This window comes from Anopheles aquasalis, chromosome 3 (assembly GCF_943734665.1).
Source record: "Anopheles aquasalis chromosome 3, idAnoAquaMG_Q_19, whole genome shotgun sequence".
Classification (NCBI taxonomy): Eukaryota; Metazoa; Arthropoda; class Insecta; order Diptera; family Culicidae; genus Anopheles; species Anopheles aquasalis.
In genome coordinates, this window is record NC_064878.1 from 12,125,001 (window position 1) to 12,137,500 (window position 12,500).

A 12,500-nucleotide genomic window follows, 5' to 3' on the forward strand; every position below is an offset into this window, starting at 1 on the left:
ATCGACTCAAACCGGAAAGAATTGTTTCTTCCGGTCCATCCGGCTCCGGCTCACCTGGTTACCGGTACAAGATAACAGCGAGCGGCACACGACACCCCCGGCGGCCTGTGCACACCTTTGCATCACCATATCTACAGCCAATGGCCCCAGCCGTTGATGGTGATGACGATGGATGATGATATCACAGGGAATATACAGGGGGTGTGTGATGGTCCCACGGGCCCAACCGCTCACCGAGGAACTGAAAACCTGTTGCAGCAGCAGCCGCAGCAACGGCAGCGGCGTTTGCCCTTCGACGTTCGTTTTCCTTTTCGCCGCATTTTTTTTTTCTTTTTGCAAGATAAGATAAGATAACCGAAGCATCGTGTGTGCCTTCTCTCAAGTGGCTGTTCGTCGTCGTCGTCGTCGTCGTCGTCGTCGTCGGTGCGTTGCTTTGCTTCTGCGCACTTCTCCTTCAACTTCAGCAGCCTCCTACCCGGGTGTCTGGCAGGAGCGGCGGTTGACGATGTATCTGTTCTTATCGTCAAGAAGAACGTGATCGAAGTCATTGAAAGGAACGATTTTGGTGAAACGCTGGACATACATCTTCGTTGAAACTATACCAACGTGGCATAGCACCTTATAAGATGCTGTTCTTTTGATGCAAAAATAAAAAAAAAAAAACAGTGCAATTTATCTCCTTCTATAGTTGGGCATACCACGGAAGAGATATCCATCTGCAATCCAAAGTACATTTCGGTGCAATGCCTTACGGTCATTACCATAAAACACGATGATTTCCATTTCCTTTATCTTCCTTGAATGCACACCAACTATAGCAATTAAGTGTGTTACGTCCGGAAAGTGAAAGGTTAACATCATTGGGCACAAAAGGCCAGCTGTGAAGCCTTTATGGCGAATGATAAAGTTGTTCATGTTTCATCTCTCTTTCTCCTTCACGTGTACTTCATATGATCGCCAGCCATGATCGTGTCCCACAAGAAGAAGAAGGATCATCATCCGCAACAGCATCACCATCATCTCACGATGACACGATCGTACCAGGAACCGTAGACGTGCTATCAAATATTAAATTATAGCATTGTGCCGCCATCATGCATGTACCATCCCTTCTGTGAGGGGGGGGGGGGGGGGGGGGGAGAGGGATGAACTGCCCGGGTGGACCACCAATCGTCACGTTCCGCCATGCGTTCCGTGACGCTCAATTAACGTCGTACCTCCGTCGTCGTTGTCGTCGGATTCATGTCCGGTAGTCAAATTTGGTGTCTCTCGAGGTTTCTTTACCAGGGCCACTCACTTACTTTCACTTGGCGCAGAGAGGTAACGTGGATCACTTGGTGAGACGGCAGGCCGGTGAGGTCAATTATGCACTTCCCTTGCGTGACTAGCCCAGACAGACCACCTACACCACTCACCCAAGACAAAACACAGAACACAGAAGCGGAAGATTTGTGTTCCTGAAGTTACACACTAAAGTCAGGCCATTAAAATCTTCCTTCCGAGATCATTAGAATGTCGGTTCCGGAGAACTGAAGCACCGCTGACTGTCGTCTTATCATGAATTGTCCCATGCGCTCCTAGCAGTGCCTGGAGTGCCTGGCTACAGGAACACAACAGCCTTGAATTCATTATCGAATTCCACGAAATCTACTTTCACCTCTCACCTGCATACAATCCGTATGTTCTAACTGCCCTTCTGGATCCGGTAACGCAGCAAATGGGACAGTTCTAATTGAACACTTTGCTCCGTACCAGACATACCTCGTGAGCGTGAACTGCTGACTATTCCCTCGGGGGAGGAAAGCAGCGAGCAAAGCAATTACCAGACAAAGTGTCTAGTGTCAATGAGAATGAAGTGCTGTGCATGAATGAGTTGACAAAGCGAGGCGTAGGAAGGGACACTGCGTTAAGAGCACTAGAGAGTAGCTAATAATTGCTGTCATTATCCATCGACTCGACACGACGAGTTCTAACACTTCCGGCCCCCCCGGGGAGTAGTACTTATTCTGAACGGGGTGAGTCTGTGGGAGCATTTCTTTTTTTTTTTAAGGAAATCGCGGAACCTGATCACTCCCGTCGCCGGTGTGAACGGTTGATCTACATCATGTCTCGACGACGCGACCATGTCAACATCCGTCCATCATCGTCATCCTACATACGGGAAGCTGTTGGGTGCTGGTGCTGGTGCTGGTGCTGATCTTTTCTTCTGGGCACACACCGTGTCGAACAACAGCAGATGGCAAATGTCACCCAAGAGCAGACTAGCCGGAACAGGTGTGCTGCTGGTGCTACTAGCACGTTGGAGTGGGCCAACCAATCATCCCAAAATTGGTAACATGCCCCCACGGAGGGAGGGAGCAAGGAGTGCCGTGCCATAACGCAAAGTGGCCGTAACGGCGAGTAGGAGGTGTGGCGGCGACCGCACACTGTGCGGAACTGTCACTCCCACGTCGTGTCTGGCGGCAGCATCCCGTATGGTTTGCCTTCGTATCCGAATTGAAACTTCCGCCGAGGATCTTTGCATTGCTCCAGAAGGCGAACCGAAACTGGCAGCGAAACCAGATCAACCTGGGGATGTTCCGGTTCCCGGGGGCCACCAGCACGCCCCAACCGCGTCGTTGACGGCATCATCGTCCACATCCCCCAGCCACACCTTACATGCACGCACAGAGAATTGGATGTCGCGAGTCGCGCGACGCAAACCGCGACCATAAAAGCCACACCAAAAATTAACCTCTTAATTAAGTTCAATTTTACTACCATGTTTGCGTCCACGTCGGCGCAACCATATGGGACAACCACATTGCACCTCTCACTCTTTCTCTTTTGCTCACTCTCTCTCTCTCGCTTTTCCTCTCTCTCTCTCTCCGTCCGATACGGTCCGCTCCAGTGCCGAGCTCTTGTACAGACTCTGCCACGATATGTCGATGGTGGTGATGATGATGATGATGATGATGATGCTGGCGATGTGGTTAAATAGAGGTGACGGTGACGGCCACACGATTTTCCATCCATTTTCCACGCGAACGCGTGCTTTTATATTAAATCGTGCCCTATCTATTTCAGATTTTTGTGGGGCAGTTTTCCGAAAAACCTCGAAATGGATTAATTTGCCAATATTGCTATGCTTTGAAAAATGTTCTTAAAAAGAACATCCTCTAAACTTTGTTCCCATGGTATACGTTTGTATTTCATTGAGAAAAATAAATAAATCCTGCTTAAAAAAATAAAAAACATGTACGACTTAACGTAAGAGCTCCTTTTTATCGAGCTCACGATGGAGTAATGGTGCATATACAGCGACAGTTCGGTTAATGGACGAAACATTGGAAATGTATCACTTTAGCATGGAATTACTTTACCCCTTTGGACATCTTGCGGCCGCAATTCCGATGGCAGATCAGTCTCTGCGTGCGAAACCATCTCTCTCAAATGCCAAACCAATCCATATCGATTGCTCTACTCTGACCGTCCACAATTGGCACTGGCAGCAGACATATCGGACATAGCGCAAAAAACAAACCCACACTCAGTACTCGGTACGGATCCCCCCGACCCCACACCACCCCTTCACTGTCTGCTATTTGAATGTTGTATATCGGCGTGAAAATGCCGTTTCGGCGCCACGGCATCATCGCGCCGCCTGTTTGGGCAAATCAAAACCTCAACTGCCCCATCGAACGTCATCAATTTTGGCACCAACAAGTCCCGGATTGACCGGCTGTGTACCTGGCGCGTTGGCAACACCACTTATCACACTTGTTTGACAAATCGATGCAATGTCCCCACAGTCATCCCTTAAATGGGCGACGGAGTACGACGAGCGGCACCTCCATTGACCGCGTGGTGGTGTGCCTATATTGGGAGCGCGCCCAAGCCCAACGGAGCAAGCTAGTAGTTGCCAGATAGAAATATCTTAACCGCACAATCTCTCGCTCGCTCTCTCACTCTCTCTCTCTCTCTCTCTCTCGTGGAAGCCAGGGGGCCACAGAATGACCGAAATCGTAGCTCATCTTCGTAGCTGCTTGCAGTGGACCGGGGCACTGGTGCAAGACCGTTGCAACATACGGACGGCCGCGCACATGCACGCATCATGCACGCCCCATAGTGCTCATCGGACTGCCAGCAACAGGGTTCATAGGTTGGGCATTTGCAGCCGACGACGCCATCGCCAAGCTGCAGCAGGGGAGGCTTGAAACTATTTCAACAATTTACGAGCAAACTAAGGCAGTTGGTCTGGTCGACCAGCCCGGTACGTACGATGACGAAACCACTCTGGTAGATGACAGAAGCGAACAACTAGCGATCATCTGTCTGTCTGTCTGTCTGTATGTCCCACACAGGACCAGTTGACGTACTTCGACGTGTGTTGCATCGTGGAGAGGGACGCTATTTAGCAGCATTCGAAGCTCATTAAGATTAGTATCAACACACCATAAGGTTACAGACCGGGTAGATGGAACGATACCGGTCAGATTAGCCCCGCCGGGAGGGGGTAGCCAAAAATATGAATTCTTCAAAGTCCGTGGTCTGTCGACCACACACATTGTCATTGGCACATTAGCCAACTAATGCTCGTCGCCAGAGTGCGGGGCGGCATTTTTTGATGATGAGCATCGCGATAGCCGTGGATGTAGACCATCCCCCGATTGGGGTTGCGAGCCCGGCGGATGCGCGAACCAAAAGAAGCCGCCACCCACCGGGAGTCACCGACAGTTCGAGTTCGAGAAATTGGAACAATGCTTTCCATTGTCCATTGTGTTGCCTGGCGATCGGTTGGGATATTGATGTGTGTTCGTGCGAGCACGACCCTTTTATGGAACGAGTGTCCATCCGTCCGTCCGTCTTCCCTGATCCGACAGAGGAATTTTCTAAGTCGCCCCAAAAGAATTCATAACCCAACGATGACGCGTGCGCCTCAATTAATCGCGCCGGACACTTTTGAAAGCCAAACTGTACGACGTGATGCGACGCATTACTAATCGACCGCATTCACCACCGGCTACCTTCACCAAATGATCATTGAATGATCGATAGTGAACACATAAAAAGAAAACACGTAGGTGCTAGCTGTTTTGAAGAACTTGAAGCAGCTGCAAGTTGCACTGTTAGAAGAACGATCGTCGTCATTTGATCTTTCAATTGAATTTCATAAATACTCTAGACGAATTGCGAGGCACCCGATGGTGGCATTTAACAGCTGTTGAAACTTATCGCAACCATTGCAGACGACGACCCATATCTCGTTTAGTTTCCTCGTAGTCATGCTAGATCCTTTGAGCAGACTGTCTGTATCGTTACTACAACGAGCAATGTTATCTGCAATGAAATCTCTGATGCACCCATAACACCCCTCCAGAACAGGGCAGCGTGCCATTGCATTGCGAAACATTGTCTGGAAGTCACGAAGCTCAAATCATCGGAGTTAGGTTACGCCCCACCGTGGCTTTCATCATTCATCTCCACCAACCATACCGAACGATCATTGCGCACTAAAAGCTTAGGCCACACAAAGTCTACACTTTTCATGTTCGCGAAAGGCGAAGGCGAATAGCGAATCGGGCACAGTCGCCAGCCCCGCAGCAACAGCTGCTGGTGTAGCAAACCGGCGTCGATGGGAAGCATTGCTTTTAGCCAGCATTTAGCAAGAAATCTTTTAGAATTCATACTCGCACAGGGCACATTACTAAACCGACTCCCAAGAGTATGTGCAAGAGACTCGGCATCGGAGCGATTGCGAGGAGCGGAGACCAACGATTTGCGCGCCTTCGAGAATGGCGCACTCGGCCTAAACCAGCAATCATAACCCACTGCCCCTCTAAACACAGACCAGGGGCAGACTCTAAGGCAGCGAACAAAGGATTGCGCTCTTGAATGCCATTTGAAGATGAAACCAATCGCCCAAACAATCGGTCAGTGAGAAATATCTGTTGACCTCGACAGATACCACTACGCAGCATACCACTGATACACCACTGATTAGTGTAAGGGGCGGGACGACGGTTAACTTATGCTGAAGGTCTCACCGCCACATCCATCTTTATGAACATCGAAAAAGATGGCAACAGCTGGCTAGCTGGCTGGCTGGTCGGCTGTGCAGTGCTCGGTTGATAATTCGATTAAGATGATAACGTGATTACCGTCCAAGGTTATATAGGCACTGTCCGGCACTGGCACCGACAACGTTGCTACATCTGCGGCCTAAGCTCAATAACTGAGTTTACTTTAGTTCCATCTCGACATAACCCACTCCCAACCGAGACGGAAAAACGGCACCCGGCAATTGGAGAACTCGCTTAAAGAGAAGAAGAAGAGGAAGTTATGCTGCACAAGATTGTACCGACGACTCCTCCGTCAATCACCACGCCGGTGACGCCATATTCCAGCATCCACGTCGAATGTCTCAACGAACCCGCGCAGCAGTAGGAGTATGTGTGCTGTCATCGTCATCCACGGAGAGCTGGACTCCCACCCAACTGGGTCATCGGTTAGGTTCGATGCGAAGGGGCAACTGGTTGGTCTCCTGTGCGATGCACGGTTGGTTAGTGCGACGACTCACTTCTTGTGAACCCGCCCTCGAACCCCGATGTGCACATACATCTGTTATCGTTTAACGCGCATATCGTGCGTTACCCCCAGCAGCCCGTGGCCTCCATTCACCGGCCCCTCTTTCGTACCTAGTTGTAGTTCCCGTTCAACACAAGAAAGGGAAGAGTTGGCCACGTTATGCGGCAAGGCAAGAACCGAAACATACATTCTTTCACTGGCCTCCCCGTCGACCCCGACGAGGCCATTGACTTCCAGCTGCATGATGCAACGCTAGTGTTCCAAAGCCCATTGTGGACACCGAATCTAGCCGGCTCTCTACTTCCCCTTCTCTTTCTCTTCCTCCCGCGGTGCGATAAGCTAACGTCACAGCAAAATTGAATTAAGGCCTTGTCGGCCACCCCATTGCGGCCAGTAGCACCACCACCATTGACAGTAGGATGCTGCAGCCGTGTGTGTCTTTTCATTAGATGCATTCCTCTCGCTCTCAATTGCGTTAGCGCATCTGTGGGAGGGCCAAGTGCTGTGTCCCAAGAACTCGGCACATAGAACAGACTTTGTGGCAGGACGCGAGGGCTAGACATGGGAGGGTCTGATGTATGTGCGTGGGGCTCAACAGCACTTTCAAACTGCTGCGCCACGCCACGCTTACTGGCAAAGTGCAAAGTGGATCAAAGTGGAAGTTTAGCTGCATTAGTTCGCATTAACGGTTCGCTATCGTCCCCCCTCGCCCAACGTGGGCGCTGGGGTTGAATTCCGCAACCTTGGGACACCCCACCGTTCCCGCCTAAGCAACAGGTGTTTATCTCGCTGCCTTCGATTCATAGCCCAGCCCGTAGGAAGGCTGTTGATTGTTTTCGTTTTGCGCCCTCAGAGTTCACTGGTTTTACCCCAAAGAAACCCAGAAAACAAGAAGCGCACCCATACCATTGTCTTCGATCAAGACGATCAAAAAGGTTAAAGATGCCCATCTTCGTCAACAAAGACGGGGGGTGACAAAGCAGAGGAGTGAGATGATGAAGCAACACACATAAACCCAAACGTCATCCTAGCAGGCTGAACAATCGCGGTTACTGTCGTTGTGAAGCAACCCTTTGGCATTGGCCGGGGCCAATGTTGCACACGATCGCTGCTGCGCTTCTGCAGCTTTGATACACGGCAGCCCGTACTCAGACAAGAAGAAGTGCAACGAACGCACCCGACGATGGTGGGTGTTGCAATAGCCACCCGCCCCAGAGCCTCCGCCTCAACGGCTGTCGTGACGAAACGATTGCCAATCGTTTAACAGCGTGGCAGGCGGCATTTTGTGGCCTGTCGTAGGCACCAACAACAAGCAGAAAGAAGGATGGCAACGGTTTCGTTTTATGCTTCTTCTCTCCTCCTTTGGCCAGCATAGCCTCTCATTGTTCTCCTCAACGATCGAAAGCTAAAAAGGTAAAAACCAAGAGCATTAGGACGGGATGAGAATGATCGTCGTGCCCGAGGTGGATATATCATGTTCATGGCTTTTGTCTCTCACTTCAAAGGCCACCTGCGATGGTTGACACATCGGGAAAAGAAACATTGAGTTTGCCGAGACCAATCCCTCTTTCTCGTATCCAGAAGGCATCAAAGTGCACCGCGAAGAAATGGAATTACAAATCAGTTTTGTTGTCCTCGATTTCGTCATGCTCAAAATGGGCCAACAGCTCGGTATCTTATGATCAACAACAAGACAATTAGCACCGATTTCGCGTGTCCAGCATGACACGTAACGTACCACGACCGCCACTCTGATGTGTGGCCATGTTTGGGTTCCCTTCTTATCTCACATCCGTACCCGTCGTCTGTGGACAGTGCCAGTTGCTTCTTAATCATCGTTTCACGCGACTCTTATCACACCTGCCTTCGGTCCGTTGTTCCAGCCATCAAGCGCCACTCGAGGGTCCGCTGGTCGCTGGCGCGTCATCATCAACTCCCCGTTCCCCCCACCCGGGCTCCACTTACTTGTGTATCTTCTCCCGCTGCTCGAGCTCATCGTCGAGATCGACAATCTGGAACAGTTCCGCTTCACCGTCGCGCCCAAACACGCCGCCCGGCAGCTTGCGCAAGAACTTCTTCAGTACGCTCGCGATCGTGTAGACGGAGTAGTTGTCCACGTTCACCAGCCGGCCCTGCTGCAGGAAGTGGATCAGCTTCTTCATCGCGTTCTGGTTGCCGGGTGCCCGGAACACATCCTTCCGGAACGGGGCCTCCTTGTTCAGCTTCAGTATGAGCACCAGCAGCGGTCCGGGGATGTCGTTCTTGCATACCTCTTCCAGGGGTACGCCGAATTTCACCTTTTCCAGCCGGTGGAGGTACTGGGCGCCCGGGTGACCACATGAGGTCACCACGCTCCCGAGCGTCGCCGCTCGCCGATGCATCCTTTGCGCCCAGCTGTACATCCTGGCCGGACAACACACACAACCGGAATGAAGATAACTAAAGGGTGGAGGAGGGATATCCTATTCTAGTGACCACTCTCTATACACACAGACCCTACGAGGGCGACACGAGAGCCAGCAAATCACTTGGCCTACACAGAGTTCACGACAGGACTGGCGGAACCACCGGACAATGCGTGCTCTACTTTCTTGCAACAGACACACGCATGCACGCACGCACGCACGCACACGCACACTTCAGGGCAAATGATGGACACACACGGCACACCAGCCAGAATGAGGATTTCCCCGGGCAGGCTGGCTTTTCACACTTTCACCCGGATCGGCCCGCGTACGGCAGGGGGCAACGATGAGACGATAGAAAGCACACCACCGTCTGCAGCACTTCCACAGGCCATATTTTCCGGTGTTCCGGCGCACAGCTCCACACACGCGCACCTCGCACGAGAGCACTACACAATCTGCTTCTGTCGGTGGCGAGCGTTACTTTGATCCGCAAGCGCACCACCTCCCAACAGCGATGTTGCGGTGGCGATGTGATTGCTTCGATTGCTGCTGCTGCCGCTTCGATGGGGACCACCAACACCACGGCCACTCGAGAAGGCCTCCTGCTTTGCTCCGGTCGTTCGGATTCCGCAGCTGCTGCTGCAGCGCTGCTTCGATTTCATTCACCTGAGGAGGCTTCTCTCGCAGGGTTACTATACATCTAGTAGTCCTGCATGTAACTCGTTTTTCCCGTTTTTCCCTTTACTCCTTCTTGCGCTGGCTGTGAACAGAGAGAATGAGAGAGAATTAGAGAGAGCGTGAGAGAGAGAGGGATGAAAATGGATAAACGTGGGTCCTAAAGCGATCCAGAACGGTCCCCAGACCATCGACCACAACAGCTCACAGATGAATCATAAAACGGTTCATGACTTTATACCGCGGGGGTCACAGCATACTTCTCTCGCCCCTTGCAGACGATGCTCAAGCTGTTGGTTTTTGTTTGCGACGGTACCTCCTTCCCCTTCCGGCCATTTTCTCCCTCTCGGTCGAACTCGGATTTATGATCCGGATTTCGGTTCAATGATGGGAAAAAGGTGTCACTGAACATCGGTTCCCATTACCGCACTTTAGCCACGGGTAAGGTTGAAGATGAAGGAAGGTAGGACAACAACAATAAAAAAAAGGTTGCCATAAGGATCCCAGGGATGGTCGCATCCTGCCCGGACTCTGTCGGAGCTAGGAGTCGGTCGTAGATGATTCTCGCTCGCGATTCAGGACACTTTCGAGGCTAGCGCTCTCTCTCTCTCTCTCATTTGGCATGTGTGTTATCCTTGCTGGCCAGCGACTTTCTCTCGCTTCTTGCATTCCGCTTATCAACTGGAAAGGAACTGGCAATGGAGGTCAGTGGCGGGGCTTCCGTTTTTTTTGTCTTTTTCAATTAACGGACATCTCAACGGAACGGCACAACTTTTATGAAGCGTTCAAGGTTCTCTGGAGCTCTGGTGATTGACGAATGGATGGAGCGACACACCGCCTACTCGTCTTTTAATTGTAAAATCATACACGCGCTCACACGCTCCGAAAGGCAATGCTCTGCGAACGCGCACAGAGGCACTACACACTACAGCACCCCGCACTGTCCCGCCACAGCATCACAGCATAAACCGTGAATGATTTTTCCGGTGACCGAACCAACCGCCCATCATCATCAACTCCGGGAATTTACGTCGAACGTCGACGAACAAGCATAGCTCCTCATCGCATAGCGCACACACTAACGCACCGCAGAACCGAGAGGTGGGTGGTGAAAATTAAATTTTCCAACACTTTTCTCCCTCGGCTGCTCCAGAAGAGCGCACACATGCACGCACTCGCACAGAACCATTCACAAGGGCCGGCGGGGTCGTCCGTAGACAATCGCGTCTCTCCGAGATGAATGCGGCACCACCATCCATCCAAGCAAGCCAGCCAGCTGGTGTGCTGAGAACACCAACACCCAGAGGTCGGGGTGGGTCACCAGCAGCAGCATCCCGCGGATTATCCACGGCCTGCTCGTCTCTCTTATATTTAGCCCAAAATTGTAAGCATTCCTCCGGGGCCGATGGTCGTCGGCGGATGGTCTCTTCCTTACGCGGCGGAGAAAGTGAAAGCGGCGGGGCGGCAAGAAGCGAGAACGAAAACCTGGGGCAGCACCGAAAACGGGAACACCGAAGAACACCAGCGACCGACGCCAGATTTTTGCTCCGATTTTTCACTCTCGATTTTTTTTATTCTTGTCAACATTCCCATCATCATCATCATCAACGGGAGGACGAGAGGACGAGAGCACACACGCCAACTGCCGCCGCCGCAGCCACCGCTACCACCTTCTCCAACATACCAAACAACGCACAAAAGGCAGCAACAGCAGCCGTAAATCGCACAGAAACACAACGAGAACACTAGGACCAGCTAACAGCTTTGGGCAGCAACTTTTACCTTTTCGATCCCGCCGATGCCGATGAAAACTCTGGAAAAGTTTGAGACCGCGAAAAAAATCGTCCCCTACCCGAGCGCCGTTTGGCCCAAGAAACCACGGCCCATTCGTGATTGGACCGGTAGAAAAGAGTGCCAAAACGAGCGGCATTTGGTGGCGAACAACGAGTGATATGTTGTATTTTTCTTTTCCACAGGGCCGAGGAAGAAAAAAAACTGGACATTTTCATAATTTTCATTTCGCCGATGACTGAAGTTGCAAGAGAGCAGGTTTATCCTAATAAAGGTACATAGAAACAGTTGTTCCAGTAGGAGCATCAAATTATGCGCCGGTTTATTGAGTTCCATCATTTCGATTTTATCTCCCCCCAAAAAGGCAGTTTTCTCGCTCGATCAGTCTGTTTGCAACATCCATTTCATGTGTGATCCAATTTAGCACGGCTTCCTCTATTGGACAATCTCATCCTCTCCTTCCCTGGTGATATACACTAACCCACTCCCTGAACCCATTCCATTCGATTGCCGTTCATTCAACACCCGGAACGCGGAACAAAACAAGAAGCCCGAAAGGGAACACGATACAGAGCGGTGGAAACAATTTGCGGTTTTCTGCAAGGTTTGATATGAAATTATCGGTCGGCTCTACAGGAAGTCTGATATAGTTGCCATTTGCAATTCTCAAATGCATCTAGGACGCTCTAATACTAGGTACCCAAAATCTGAGAAAATTCATCCGCCTTTCTTGACATTCCCCCGGGCAGATGGCCCCTTTGCTCTGGGGATTGCTGCTCTTTTAATGAAATAAAATCAAACAGAACGCGTTTCAACGGAATCGAAACAAACAGTGAAACACTTCGAAAATTACATTTTCCAAAGCAACGGATATCAACACTTCCACACTTATCCCTCCCTCTTTAACACTCTCGAGAGCTCCGGTAATGATGGTAGAGCAGAGTGCAGCAGCTTCCTAAGCAACAGGTACCGGTTGCCGTATAAGAAAGAAAAACTAAGCCCCTAAATAACTACTATCGACAGCCCGAGCGCAGGCAAGCAGACGCGGCGACGATGGGA

The 12,500-nt window shown here is 51.1% G+C and overlaps 2 protein-coding genes across 12 annotated transcripts in view; both read right to left on the reverse strand.

The window, feature by feature from the left end:
• LOC126577367 (uncharacterized) overlaps positions 1-11,529 on the reverse strand; it is a 33,795-nt gene extending 22,266 nt beyond the window's left edge. For 9 of the 11 annotated variants that reach the window (XM_050238922.1, XM_050238921.1, XM_050238929.1 and 6 more), the window contains exons 1-2: positions 9,911-11,316; positions 8,533-9,735 (exon numbers count right to left, since the gene is read on the reverse strand). In XM_050238922.1, coding sequence (XP_050094879.1) covers positions 8,533-8,969 — 437 coding nt within the window. In that variant the 5' untranslated portion in view covers positions 8,970-9,735; positions 9,911-11,316. The other 2 variants (XM_050238919.1, XM_050238920.1) reach the window with 2 other exon arrangements.
• A 200-nt stretch (positions 11,530-11,729) lies between these two features.
• Positions 11,730-12,500, reverse strand: part of LOC126577368 (general transcription factor IIH subunit 1) — a 4,634-nt gene continuing 3,863 nt past the window's right edge. The window contains exon 5 of the mRNA XM_050238930.1: positions 11,730-12,500. This exon is cut by the window's right edge and continues 362 nt beyond it. The gene's annotated coding sequence lies outside the window, so the exon portion shown is untranslated.